We start from the raw sequence: 14786 nt of genomic DNA on the forward strand, positions 1-14786 counted from the left end.
CGGCCTACCCGCGCGAGTGGAAGTTTGCCGGCAGTCTCCCCTTATTAGCTTGCTGCGGTCACATGATTAGTGCCGGCATGCTGTATGAGAACGCGCTTTGCCGGCAGCTGGCCAGTTTTCTTTCGCAAGCTGCCGTGGAGCGAAGAGTGCCGGTCTTCCGCGCTGTAAGCTGTTATTAGCCGGCAGCTTTCTTGATAGTTTTCTGTAGGAGCTGCCTAATTATTTGCCGGCTGCTTGCCTCAGCCGCGGCGCATCAATGTTCCGTCAGGTGAAGGGTGCAGGCCTTTTACGCTAGGGTAATTATTTGCCGGCAGCTTGGTTTAACTAAAGGTCATATTCTAGGCCCAATTTTAATGCGCTGTGGCGGCGCAAATAACCGAAATAAGCCACCCGGCCGTGCTCTCACGGCAAATAATTATTCTGACACGAAATGCCGGCACTCTTTGCTCGCGAAGGACAACTTCCGTGACAGTACGACCGCGTGGGTTATTTCGGTCATTTGTGCCTTCACAACGCATTTAAAATGGACCTAGAATAGGACCTTTACTTAAACGAAGCTGCCGGCAAATAATTATCCTAGCGCAAAAGGCCTGCACCCTTCACCTGACGGAAGATCTCTGTGCCGTGGCTAAGCGAAGCAGCTGGCAAATAATTAGGCAGCTCGCGACAGAAAACTGCCGGTGAGATCGCAACCGGACAGCGGTCGAATATCGACTCCCTTAATTTTTCCAGACATGCCAGCGTTGACCTTTTCCTTATTGTCTTAACTGTCCCTTTACAGCTGATAAAAATCTTTCATCATTATCACTCACGGGATCGCTTTTGTCTTTAATTTCAAAACTGGAGGCTAGTTCCCGCACAAGTTTGAGTAAACGCCAGTTTACCTAAATGTGAAAAACTTTAAGGCTGCCTGGTTGCAAGCGAACTTAATGCATTGTGCCTGTTTGCAGCCTTTACGATTGTACGATTCGTTAAGAGTAATGAAGTGTAGGCTGTGCCGTCATCGTGGGGAGAGAAGGAAGGAAGTGGAAGGGTTGGCTTGTGAGCCCATCTGATGACGATGATGTGGGTTAGGGTGCCAGGTTGAGAACAAATTTTACATTGTAAGGGGTATTTGGTTGGATAAAGGTGGTGCAGCCAGGTCGGGTGAGGGAAAGTGTTAGTGTGAATTCTACTGAGAGTAGTTTATTCGTGTTCGAGTAGGTTAGAATGAAGAGGGGAGGGATTGCCTAAGGGCGCGGTAATGCTGCCTGATTGATGTCTTGGAAGGTGACCAGGGGTGGAGTGTCCAAATCGCCCTCGGTAGCCTTGCAAAAACGGCCGTGGGCCTGATGGTGGGCATAGTCGCTGCCCACCAGTGAGGAATGAGCTAGAGTCCAAAGAAAACCAATGTTCGAGTGGAGTGATCATGGCTCAGTAGCTGGAGGGCTTTTGGGACCATTTTATTCAACAAGAAGCTACAACAGGCAGCCTGGGAATTCGTGAGTATGATCGGTGACGTAGTTTGGGTGATTGCCAGAGGAACAGTGAGTTCTCGGCGACCCAGGAGGAGGGGGTGTTAAGGGCCGGCGCAAGTAATGAACTTATGTTGTGTAGTCGCCACTTCCAGGTGTCGAGACTGGGTGGGGTACGAACTTGCATCCGTGTACGCGATGTCATGGTGTTTTCCGTATGCCCGTTGGTGGTCTTGGCTACGAGCGAGACATTGACCTCAGTGAAGTGTGGGATGCATATGCTCTTGAGTAAAGGATAAACTTTAATGCGTTGCCGCCAGTGGTGAGGATTACTGTTTTTGTTTCATTGCTGAGGTATAGCCTGCACGGCTAAGAGTTGAACTCCCTACGTGTACAGTGGCACTGAATATGCACCACTGTGTCTTTGTTTAGGTCGCGCTGGGGTAGCCGCTTAGGGTAGCCGTGAGCAGAGTTGTGCTGTCATTTATACTGATATGTTTTGACTGTTTCACTGGAGCGAGACCTAGGCCATAAAACATAAAGTAGCTGTCCCTCTCCATACATCTGCAACTGGTCTGCATTGCGCGTCTTTGTATTGTTTTACCAATGCAGCTGACAGGAAGCTCATCATGAAGGAGCTTGCTTACGTACGGCAGCAAAATGAGCAAACTTTAAATCTTCTGAACCGATGGTGCGAGAGGCCTCAACTGAACATGGACGACTGGAGCTTTCCCCTGAAGTGTGCTGAAGATTTAGGAAGACTGGAGGACAGCCTTCAGGAAAACAAGGACCTCGAACGCAGCCTGGTAGGCTATTCTAAAGGTGTTTGAAGTTCCCGCCTCACTTGCTGTTTATTTTCATATCAAGCGACTTGCAGGCTTAGGTGGCATATCCGTTGGCCACGCTGGGGCTCAGTTGCGGTTCTTATTTGTAGAGGAATTGACGGCGAACTTCAGCTACTCGGGCCAGAAAAACAAGGCTTGTGCCGCCTCGTCAGAGGTTAGTCAATAGGTAGTTTGGGCTGTCAAGCCTGCAGTGTTAAATGAAATAGCACCATGCTTGCTGCTTCAGCTTGCCCTGGTTCAACTTTTTATTATCTTATTGCAACTGCTCAGTTTAGTTAAATTTATCTGGTAACGTACAAGAGGCCGTAAAAAAGGGATGTTCTCTGAATTATGCGTGCGTGTACAATTCTTTCTAGGAGGCTGTGAGAGCAAATATGCAAACACGAGGAGCCATGGACGCAGAAATGAAGACAGTCATCATGATCCAGCTCAAGAATGCAAAGGCGCGAACGTAAGACCCACATTGACTAACACATAACACGGTATTTTAAACGGATTACACATCTAGGCGTCTTTATTGACTTTTTTTCTGCAGTTCATCCAGACAACCTGAACAGCTGGAGGTACGACCAGTACAGCGCAGCTAAGGAAAGTGCAAGAAATGGGAAAGGCGTCGTCGACAGAAAGGTCACGGAGGATTTGCCCCTCATCAGTGCGGAGAAGAGGACCCCATTATCTGTTATGGTTGTTGAGGGTATTTTTTTTTTCAAGCATGTATGAACCATGCCTATTGATGAAAAGTTTTGGCATTTAAGATAGGTGCACTACTACTGGTGATATTTGCTAGTCGTGCTGCACATGGCTTTTTATTTGTTTAGAAAAATTGTGCATTGTTTTCTTTTTTTTCAACCATGTATGAACCATGTGTATTGAAGAAAAGCTTTTGCATTCAAGATACGGGAGTGAACATATATGTTCACTCCCGCTGGTGATGCTTTGTTAGTCATACTGCACGTGGCTCTTTATTTGGAAGGAAGTATTTAACACTGCTGGCTCCAGGCGACCACTGGTATTCTGCCTAGTAATTTCGTGGTACATTTTTACAATGTGATCTATCAGATAAACGCAGTTCAATTGTTTCACTTTCCTAAGTTGGTATCATTTTTTGTAGAACAAGCGCTTGCATCTTATTGTTTCAGTTTAAAAACAAATGTACAAAGTTGTGGACCTGGTGGTACAATTTTCTTCTATTTATATTTTTTCGTGGAAGTTTTATTTGTGCTGCATACTTGCTTTCAAATAATCATACACAACTGTACAAGTTGTGGACGTGATGGTGAGTTTCTTGCGTGTGCCTTTTTTGTAGTGTTTTATTTGTGCTTCATTCGCGCCTTCCAATATCCATAAGCAAGTTCACACAGTTATGGACCTGACTTTACAAGTTTCTAGCATTGATTTCTTTTTGTTTTTGTTTTCAGAGTTCTGTTTGCCCTCCATTCTTTCTTTGAAAATAAGAAAGTGTAGAGTTCTGGACTTGTTGCTACAAGTTTCTTGCATTGCTCTTTTTTTGTTCAATGTTTTATTTGCACAGAATTCTTTCTTTCGTATGACCACTGTAATGTTTTTATATAAGATGCTTCTGGCAGCTGGAAAGGATGCTTTCACCGCAGTGTGTTCTGAATTGTAACGGTATTTTTCTCCTCAGTACATTACCCCCATGGCTTGGTCTCAATAAAATGTTTGCTCGAGCCAAATGGCTTTTAATTGCGAATGCATGCAGCAAAGCCGCTGCATTCGCCCACAGCATCACCTCCGGGGGAGGGGGGTATGGGAGGGGGGTTCATAAAGCCGTATTTAATACGTCTAAAAAGTGGCTCTAAATATCCCAAGAAAGGGATTCTTAGCATCTTTCTAAAGCCCTTTTCTAGACCAGAATTATCAGAACGTCTTCTAACCCTCTAAAATGCGGATTGAAAAGTCACATTAACAGACTTATACAGCTCTTGTAAAATCCCACTTCTAAACCGATTTTCGAGGATGTTTTAAAGAGAGTAAATAAATCGTCTAGAAATAGTAATACCCGCTGGACATTAGACGCGATTTAAGACCTTTCGAAAACGTCGCGAATGCGTGATCGGATTGTCTGGGATGTTTGCAAGCCGTTTCTTTCGTCCTGAAAAATCGCGGTAGTAGAAGTCTTTAAGCTCTTTTGTGCTACCTGGGATGCGTGGAGCTGTTCGTAATTCCACTGCCCTGAAATTTACTGACAGTCTCTGTAAGCAGATGGTCATGCTACGGCTATACACTATGGTGTAAATTGGTTTTGTGCGTTTACATAATCTAGCGTAGCATGCACTCATACCTGACAGCACACCAGTTATGATTGCCAGTATCAGACCTCGGATACTAATTACAACCCCGGACAAGCAATGTGGCATAAATTTCATGAACATTCTACGAAGGAAGTACAGCGGATAATACAAAATTATGCCCGGGGGTCAGCACACGACAGATTTTTCCTGGGTCGTCTCCTGCTCGCAAACATTCATCTTGAGCAGCGCGGTGATAGGCTTTTAGAGGAAGCCGCGCCCGCGACTACACGCGCTTCTTCGGAACATAAGAGAGGACACTCTTCCAACGACGCCTTTTATCCTTTGTGAACTACCTACCGTTCACTTCAGAGTGACCCTGCAACACTCTTTGTGCAGTGCAAATATAATCACCTTCTCGACGTTTAGATTACACTGCTAGGAATACCTGAGCCAAATATTACATGTACACGTGAATCGGTAAGCGCGCAAATCGCTGTGAAAGGCGCAAAAGCCAACCGCGCTCTCTTCTATTCTTATTATGCACCCTTGGCATGGCCTAAACGTTTTCAACTTCGCGGCTTATTTCTCGCATTTCCTGTGACGATCCGCCGCCGTCGGCGCTGTGTACTAACCTCTTCTATGCCTGAACCTGTATGCATAGTTTTTGTGTTTCGTGTTTTGAGTGCGCGCGGAGTTTGAGTGACGGATTCAATGCTCCCCTTTCAACGAGACCACTCGACAATAAACATTTATTGCTTCAAAAACGCCCTACCAGCCTGAGCGCGCGTTTACCAGCAGGCAGCCATGCCTGCTTTTTTGTGGCCATAGACCGGAAATAGACCCCTCCACGTTGCGGAGAAAAGTCCTTGGCATATGATATATCCAAGGCCACCGAAGAGAACGCCGCGAGCCGCCCCCTCTCCGGGAGAGAGCGCGAAGCTTTCGTCGCGTAATTCGTCGCATAATTCTTGAGGGTGGAGATTGCTGGGACAATAGACTTTACCCCAAAATACATTCCGAGTAGTCGATGGTAAGTGTTGCGGGGTCCCTTTAATGCTGACACGAAATTTTGAAGGCGCGATAACTTCGGAGACAGACTGGTGTGATTGGTGTGAACAAACATACATCATCTGCAAAATATCAGCGACAAATACAGCCTAGAACACATTTAAAATCAATTTTAAAGTCTGCGAAATGCAACCGAGCAGCCAGCGGAGGACCTCGCGCAATCGACGTTCCCTGGATGTGGAGCAAATAAACAACATCCGAACACGTCACGAGTTTGTGTTGGCCGCTTCCACACTGCCGGCATGCCGGCGTTTATCGCTGGCTCGCCGCTCCGATCGGAGGTCGGAACTTGTGCTCTCGAGCCACGAACGATCCGATCTAGAGCTAATCCGAGCGTTGGCGCGGAGGCGCTAAGGTTTCGTTGGCTCATCGGGCAGCTGCATGGTCGCGACCTAAGTTCTACAGCGATTCAGGCACTCTATTTTTATTGCTTTTTATTACACGGGATGTGAAAACGCGCGGGGGACACAAAACGGGCACTGAGCGAGCCGCACGGTCGCCTGCGGCCGCTGCGCAAGCGGCGGCCACGGCCGCGAAGTGGCGCAGGTAGCTTGAGCGACAGCTTGTTACCGCTGCACGAAATGTGACTGAAGTCCCAAGCAATGCAGCACATACGAGAAAGGAGTTAATGATGCGATGGGGAATTGCATTAAAAACCTCATCCGCACCGCTTACGAGAGCGGCAATCGAATATCCGCCGCGGTGTTAAGCCTAACACAGCGCACCGGCCGGTTGCTCCCAGCGCGCGTCGTTCCCTAGCCGCGGCAGCAATTTGCACTCGCAGCGCCTGCATCACGTCTGACGAGATCAGTACGTAGGGACATTCGCAGAAACTGCCACCGACGCGGAATCGACAGTGCTATGGCAGCTCTGTGTGGTTTTGTACGAACACGTGGACGGACCCACCTTTCGCGGCATCTGCTGAAACCGAAACTGCGACTGGCCGCATTAACAACGTCTAATCAAACAAACATCGCGCGTTGAAGCAAATGAGGTTTCCACCCGTGATAAATAGGTCATTAGCTACTTATTGCAACAACAAAAAAACAAGATGCAAAATTTTTGTGTCAGTGCCCCTTCAACAAAATGTGTCTGCCGAGTAATCAGCTGTTCGTTGAAGTCGAAAAACAAAAGGAAAGTGAACGCGAAGCTTTTTGCGTATGAGATAACTGAAACGTTCATTCCTTGATTTATTTTTGCATTCGGACACAGCGATATGTAAGGAAATATTGTATGTCAGCGTGTTTACGTCAACGTCGTACTTTCGGCGCCAAACAAATTATCCCAGCTAAGCAAAAGAAGCAACCCTGTACGCAAGGAAAAAAAAGTGCAGTACTAAGCACAAGGAAAAATTCACTGAATGCAAAAAAGGCGTTGTTTACCGGATTCCTATGGCCCGTGGTAAGGAATATATAGGCCAGACAGGCCCATGCTTAAATGAACGGCTAAAAGAACATGACTACAGCACGTACGTGACTGCCTGCTCTGTGCTGGTCGCACCCCCGGTTTTGGAAACGCAACAGTAATCTTTAAGAGCAGAAACCAAACCACGAGGGAACTTGTTGAGGCTGCAAGGATTGAAAGAGGTGGTGATAACTGTGTCAGTGTGCCCTCGATAGCGATCACGCAAAAGGAAATCGCATTCTTGGAGGTCAGAGAAAAGCGGATGTGGCGATAAATTCAGTGACGTAATAAGAATTTCAGTGACGTAATAATGGTTTGACAGGCTGGGCAACCTTCTCATCTCTCTTTTTACGCGCTAGTTGCATCTTTCCCTGTAAGTGTCCTATTTATTTTCCTCAACTTGTAACAGAGCGATCAGTTGATAGTCAGCGCTTGTGGTGTCTAGAGAAACGCGAAATCGACGATTTTTTTTCCGCACTAAGTAAACGCATCTGCGAACGATCTAAATGTGTACCACCTTTTTCGCGATTTCCAACAGACCGTTTTGACACAATAGAAACCCGGCTTTACGCATGTAGAAGTCGACTTATCGATCAATTGTCATGTAATTTGTTTCGGGATTCTTTGGATGACACAAGAGTTAGAGCCGTTTTCTGTAATCACACTCTCCCTGTAGATGGCCACGCTTCACTGCAGGACAGGCAATGTGGGGAAGCCAGTTTTCAAAAACCAAGCTTACATGGATAGTTTAAAAGTCGGCTTCACCTCTAAACACAAATGCATTGCTGGGAAGAGAATTTTTTAAGAGCCTTATAAGGCGTCTTGTGTAAGGCCCTAGGACCCTTTTTTTTATGAGAGCTTTTCGGTCCGCCAACCGGTCTATGGGGAAACGCATTAGTTTCATGGCAGGACGTCATCGGTCCCACAGAGAGAGTTTTCGCTTTAAAAGAAATTCAGTGCCCTTCCGCCCTATGAAGAATGATGGCCAGCGAAGACGTGGTGCCGAGCCTCAACGTGAGCGACAATGTGCTTTTTCTGTGGCGCAGTCCACGGAATGCACGAAACAAAACACGTTTGTTTGCAATGTGTGAATGAGCATACTTCCTAGTCAATTACGTGAATGAAACTTGTACGGACTAGAGTTTTATTCCAGCGGACAAACATGGGCTGTCCGTTTCCCTCCCGTCGAAACCCATGCAGACGGGAATTCCACAACATCTTCACTGTGAAGTATGTACTTTTTAAACGTAAATAAACTTTCGCATATTGGTAGAGCCGTCTTAGCGGCTAATTGTCATGTAATTGATTTTGGGATAGTTTCCACGAACCGAGAGTTGTAGCCGTGTTCTGTAATCATACTCCCTCCGTAGACAGACATGCTTCACCGCGCAGCGCATGATGTGGAAAATCCAGCTTACAATGAAATGTTAATTAAACTCGCCTTCACCTCTAAGAACAACATCGTTGCTGGGAAGACATTCCTTCAGGGGCAATATAAACCTTGTTATATGAAAACATGAAGGTCATAGGACGGTTTTGTCATTTTTATGATTTTATTCCTTATGCTGAAGGTGTGGCGCACAATTTTACTATTGCAGCGATTTGAGCGGACGCCGAGAAATGGCTCTACGCTCGCGTGGTACTGCCATCGCCTTGGCAGCACTTCGCCCAGGGCGCCAAATGAGGTAAGGCGGGCCCTGGCGGCACTGTTTGGAAGGGTGGGTGAAAGACAGCGACGGGGACAAGTGCAGCGTGTACGCGTACCTGGGGGATGATGACCCTCGTGTGGGCCGAGAAGGCCTCGCGCAACTCCTTCTGGAGCAGCTGCGACTCTGCAAAGCCGCCCACCAGGAAGAGGTAGTGGATGGCCCCGAGGCGGGGGTCCCCGAGCACCCCGCCGATGTGCTCCTTGATGCGCGCCAGCGTGGGCCGGAAGAGCTCGCGCATGGCGGCCGGCTCGAGGCGCAACATGCCCTGCGACGACCACTTCACCTCCTTGCTGCCGTGCCGCTTGATCGCCTGCTCCACCTGCAGTGGGCACCACAGTGTCGGCTCTCTGCCGGGCATGCATGGCCGCCTGCATGCTGCAGCCTCCTCTGCATGCCGAGGCCGATTGCGCATGCTGCCGCGGAGTCAACTGGCAAGCCGCGGGCTCACGTCCGGGGCCGTAACGTGCAGCTAAGTTTGCTTGGGAAATTTTGAAAAAAATAGTTTGATGCCGATTCTACTGCGCAGATGTTGAAGACATGACACCACGTACCTGACAGAAAACTTTTTATTTCATGCACGCAGCTGTGGCAGCAAAAATTCGTTGTGCTTCATAGACTTGTTTACCCAGCTCCTTCTGGTATTAAAACTGGAGCGAAGAACATTGAAAATGTTCGCGATTTCAAGTGCCTTGGCCATTAATTTTAGACGTGACGGGCCGCGAGTTCATTCGGTGCTAGTTTATGAATTTTTACCTGGGAGTCTTCAAGTTCTGAAAATCGTCCGTGCTTGGGGTCGGTAAAGTCCTGCCTAAAAATGTGGCTCTGCATGCTTTGCTTACGTCAATCGTGCACTAATGTCTTTTGAACGCCCAGTCCTCAAGACACTGCTCGGTTCTTCCGCTTTCAGCAAGTAAAATTACCTTGCGCGTGATAGACTCTTCATAGTGGTAACATGACGACTGAAAAGAGGTGCTATATAATTTGCAGCAGAAAATATATTTGCGACAGCTGGCTAAGGTATGCCCATTGAGGAATGGGTGCGCCAAAATTTACTCGCAGGATGTTGACGAATTGTTTTGGATTAGATTGAGTTTGGGAGGAGTTTCTGTACATAGCAAAGTTGCTGGCCGCTTTGAAGCCGATTTCGGTTAGAGCCCGTTCGTAACGTGCAAGCAAATTCGAAGGCTACTTTTAGCAAGAAAAGGTGCAAATACGGCAGCGAAAAAGGACATCAGCAGCTGTCTAAAGCAGATGGTGAGCATGTGTGCTGAATAGGGTGTGGTGCCTTGACCATCTGAAAATTTACTCCTGCGCGCTACATCAATGTGAAGTAGAAAGGTAAGCTTGTGCAGAATGTGCCATGTACAACCACTGGCTGCGCCTTAGATGGTGCTGCTAAGGAAACAGTGACTTGTTAAGAACATTCCCCAGCGCCTAGCTGGCGTAGGGCTCGTTTAATTTTCATGTTTTTGTGCGAAAGCACTATCCCTTGCTCTGCCGGCTTTTCCGGATATTCATTAAGTCTAATTTGTAAAGTTTCATTGGTGAAGCCTCCCATGTTTCCCAGTTTTAAGGTCGTTGCGCATCAGAGGAAGGTGGCAGCATGGACATGCGAAGGCCCAATGTGAGGCCTAACATCACGCTCTGAGGTAAATATCAATCGGTATGCTGCTCAACGTACAATGAGCATGACATTGCTTGGCACGTTGTAAGGCTCAGCTTGAGGGTTGCCTAACGTTAAGCCTATAGACGTAGGACGTTGGGCGTAACGTCACACTGTGAGGTCAAACGTTGTGAACCTGTACTCATTGGTAAATGAACTCGTTGTGCTCATGGCACGTCAAGCTATGGCTACTGGTTCACATTGTCAGACGTCACAGGCAAACATCTAGGCCGGCGCATAACTGACAGTTATTCTAGGAAAGTTATACCCACAGAGCAGCACATACCTGTAGTGGGGGATTGGCCAGCACTTTGCTAGAAATCTGAGCCCATATTCTGAGTCGTCTGTGAGTATTCTGCGCGGAAGTTCAAAGAACACTGATTGAATGCACAGAGATGGCCCTGTCGACTATCCTGAGAGCTCCTTGTGGAAATAAAATTATTTTCTTCTTCTCATGAACCTGACCAAAATGTTGCATACCTACATAGTAGCTCACACCAGATGGGGGTATTGGACTATGCATTGTATGCAAGAATGTATGGAGTATTTTATCACAGTTCTTCGTCAGGTGGCATAGCTGTCATTTTCATACTAATGGTGTTATGAGGGGTTTTTATAACATGGGGGGGGGGGAAGGTGGGGGGGGGGGGGTGTTTGACTTCTTAGGCAACATCTGTCCACACGGCAGTAGGGGATGGGGATTTATTTGGCAGCGTTCGACGGCCGACAGCCGTAGAGTTTTATACAATAATAACTAGACGGGAAACTGGCGCTAGTGTCAACGCGAACTCCGAGGCGGCGCTAAACTTCGATGGGAATGATGGGTATTTCTGGAACCGGATTGTGCAGGATAAAAACGGGCCTATGGCTGCGCAAATTGTGTTTGTTGACAAAAAAACTCTAATTGCTCGGTTCGCTGTTTACAAATTACATGGCGAACAAGAAGGCTAGTGACCAAAAACTGCTTTTGTGCGAAATGCTTGTCCTTTCCACGCCTCGTCCTCTGTTTTTTACTGCGCTTGTTTTCTGTGTGACTATGAACCACCACGCCCAAACCTTTTCCCTTCTGAAGTGTGAAATGATACGGGGCGTTTAAATGAAAAGCAGGCGCGGAGTCGAGGAGGTTTGCGTAGTAGGTTTGCCATTTGCCGCCAACTACAGCGGGACGCGGACTTCTTAAAAAAAAAAAAAAACTATTTGTTAAAAGTTTCGGCGCTTGTAGTTTTTAATATTAAGAAAAGTTTTGTGCTCCTAAAAAAAGAAACCCATTACCGTTGGAGAAGTTATTCTAGCCTGAATTAACGCCATTCATCAAGCTCCGTTCCCATCAGCCGCTGGTAGCCTGGTACTGCTGGTCTGCGCCGTATAGGAGCCGGCGTTCGCACGAAAAGTGGGCCTGTTCCAAGCAGTTCGCAACGGTCGTCAGCTTCAAAAATGCATTGATCTGCCGAATGAGCAGCGCCGCAACTCCTAATCATTTGTGTTTTCGTGCTCACTGTGCGGGCAATGAATTGATAACCCACCCGATTCGCAATTCTGGTTATAAAACATTTCCACCCTGAGCGGCGTCAGTGCGTGTGCGGCATTCAGTTCAAGGAAAAGCGTATATTTGAACGCTTCTTCCAACATAGGCAAATGCGTTCACGCAAGTCCAAAACTAAAACAAAACTGGATGCACGATTCAATCGATAATAACTTCTGGAAGCTATCGAGTGCCAATCCGAGTCCAGAACTACCCATCACGCCCATTGCGGCGGACGATCGCAGCGCCAGATTCCTCTCTAGTTGTTATTGTATGAAACTCTATGCCGACAGCCCCTCCTTAGCTATGCACCTGACAGCTGCTTTAGCGGCTAATGCAGGGAATCAACTTCGACTGTGTGCACTGCATGAGAAGCACAACACAAAGTTTTGGAATTTGTTGGATCCTCCTACTGTCTTACGCTAATCTTGTGTTCATCGGTATTTATTCCTCGTTCCAGTCATCTGAAAAGTTAGCCTTTTACGAAACCTAGGCATCTTATGAATACAGATCTCTGCCACATCAAGCAGAATAATTGCAGCAAACAGAATGAAAGTTGGACCAATGGTGAACAATCTTGCGTGGAAAAAATCAGTGAACTCAAGAGTAAATGATACTGTGTGGAGCGCCTTCTTTCCTAAAGTGGCAAGTTGCACTGGCTATTTCCTGTGGTGCTTTGGTGCAATGACAGTTTCAAGGTCGACATAGGATAGGTGTATTTAATAGACACAGCTGGTTTCGGGGACAAGTCTGTGGGATGGCTTTCGGACATCGTTTCTCCGAATGCTACAGACGAATACGTTTCCCACAAGGAGAAGGTTCAGCCTTATCCTGCCTTCCATCGAACCCAATTGTCTAAACTGCGCACAGGCTTGCTGCAATCTTAAACACATGCTCTGGCAATGTCCGGCGTTACGTACGGCCACGGACTACAACACTGAGGACGAACGGACGAACGCTCTATCGAGCAACGATCCTCACAAGCAACTCCTGGCTTTCCAAAGGGCCTGCGAGAGGGCGGAAGACCAAGGTCTCTCACCTCCTATGCGGGTGTGGCCAGCGAATACCTGACGACGACCCGTAGCGGCCACCTAGGATAGTCCCTCAATAAAGTTATTTGTCTGTATGTCTTTCTGTCTGTCTGTCTGTGGCCCCAGTGGCACAACATGCAATTTATGCTTCTAAATGGTGTATTAAACCTCGGAGCGTGACCTGTAGACGTGCAGTAGTGGTTAGGCCACCAAGCAGCAATTAAAAAAAAACTTTCAAAGCTGAAGCTGCAAAAGTCCTGCAGCCTTATGTCCGTGGTAGTAGGCGTAAGGGTTTATTCATGATCCAGCCAGCTTTGTAACGCCTGCAAAGTGAAGGTTTCGTGAGGCCACTCGTGCTGCATCCTGGCTCCAAACAGCCTTTGAATGACAAGATGGGCCTGTCGTAAATTGCGGTTCCCGAGGTGCAGTCATTTCTGTGCACAAAAGTGTGTGTCTTGAGTCCTGCCTAGCCCCCTGCTTACACTATTTAAAATCAATCCACGGGCTCAGAAAGTGTCTGTGGTGGTATAGAAGGCAATTATTTTGGTGCGTAGCTGGTTACAAGTGCCAGTAGCTAGTGCTTCGCAGCGCACGTGCAGGACACAATACCACACTCACACCTAGAGTGGATGAATCGTTGTGCTAATGACGTTCTCGGTGTCCAGTAAAGGTAAGCAGCACATTGAAAACGGGAACCAGCGCTGCCGGTGTAGGTATAACCACTGAGATGGCCCAGTACTCACGGTGGTGCCTTTGCACTTCTTGTAGTAGTCGATGAAGGAGAAGGGCAGCGATATGTTGAGTGGCGTGTCCTTGTCCGGCGTTGCGTTGCGCTTGCGCGCCTCAAAGGCCACCATGAGGTCGACGTAGGCGGCTGGCCGCTTGAGCTTGAACTGGTCAATGAAGTCGGAGCCGAAGATGGTGCGCAGCAGCCGCTCAAACTCCCGGTCGATGCCCAACGAGCCGCAGGGCCCACCCGTCGCCTTGTGCAGCTCCTTGAGGGTGCCGTGCTGGTCGTGCAGTTCGTGCACCGTGATGTCCACCGTGCCGCCACCGCAGTCCACCACCATATACTTGGTGCCTGGGATGCGATACGTGCAGAGAAAAGCTCCTTTTCGGTGCATTTATACTGCTACACGCACGGTCACTGGCCATGGAAGCCAAGCCGCAATTTTCTCGTATAATTGTGAAATACCTTAAAGTCCAGCTGTAGCAGTGGCCCATTATTACTCCACTGGAGAACAAGAAAACCAAAGTATGCCAGCTATCCTATGCAACTACTACGTGAATTTTGCGCAGGCCTGGCTCATCATAGGGCAGCAAGTACAGTTTGAAAGGTTTGTTTGCTCCTCTTTTAAGAGTGCATTAACAAGGCCGAGGCTCTGTCAGTATTATTCAGGTAAAGGCAGTTTACTTTAATGTTCATTGTCTCTGTAATAATTTTGGTTCTTCGAAGCAATCTTACTTTCAAATATCCTCCCCCCCTACCGAGTTCCAGCATAAAAATCATTCTACAGCCTGTATTCATTCCTGAATTGAAAAATAAAAATAAAAAAACATTGAAAATTGCAACATGCATGTAAACAAATAGATTTTAAAGTAACAGTGGTTATCTTGTGAACTACTCAACAGCTACCCAGTTCATATTTCGGGAGTCAGAACATCAAACACTTAGAAGTTGACATTTTGAAGATGTATATATTTGACCATATAGTGCACCATATATTACGGTATGGCGGCTTCTGCATAAACTATTCGGGCGTAATTCCTTAAAATATAAAATAGATAAAGGTATAAACTTGCTACCATTCAGGTATTCAAACAGGCGAAATTCTATT

General features: G+C 47.3%; 2 protein-coding genes across 8 annotated transcripts in view; one reads left to right on the top strand and one right to left on the bottom strand.

Moving 5' to 3' along the window:
* LOC144156338 (heat shock 70 kDa protein 12A-like) overlaps positions 1-14786 on the bottom strand; it is a 234669-nt gene that overhangs the window by 6886 nt on the left and 212997 nt on the right. For all 6 annotated transcript variants that reach the window (XM_077688328.1, XM_077688330.1, XM_077688331.1 and 3 more), the window contains 2 exons: positions 13692-14029; positions 8788-9051 (listed from right to left, as the gene is read on the bottom strand). In XM_077688328.1, coding sequence (XP_077544454.1) covers positions 8788-9051; positions 13692-14029 — 602 coding nt within the window. The remainder of the gene's footprint in view (positions 1-8787; positions 9052-13691; positions 14030-14786) is intronic.
* Positions 1932-3987, top strand: LOC144156342 (uncharacterized). 2 transcript variants are annotated; one of them, XM_077688341.1, is made up of 3 exons: positions 1932-2260; positions 2656-2750; positions 2835-3987. In XM_077688341.1, exons 1-3 carry the CDS (start codon positions 2084-2086, stop codon positions 2884-2886), a joined length of 324 nt encoding a protein of 107 aa, XP_077544467.1. In that variant the 5' UTR covers positions 1932-2083; the 3' UTR covers positions 2887-3987. The 2 variants fall into 2 exon arrangements, 1 of the variants encoding a protein (XP_077544467.1); XR_013319748.1 differs by lacking the exon at positions 1932-2260 and adding an exon at positions 2332-2453.

This window comes from Haemaphysalis longicornis, unplaced genomic scaffold (assembly GCF_048455015.1).
Source record: "Haemaphysalis longicornis isolate Haplotype H1 unplaced genomic scaffold, Haemaphysalis longicornis Haplotype H1 scaffold_1, whole genome shotgun sequence".
Classification (NCBI taxonomy): domain Eukaryota; kingdom Metazoa; phylum Arthropoda; class Arachnida; order Ixodida; family Ixodidae; genus Haemaphysalis; species Haemaphysalis longicornis.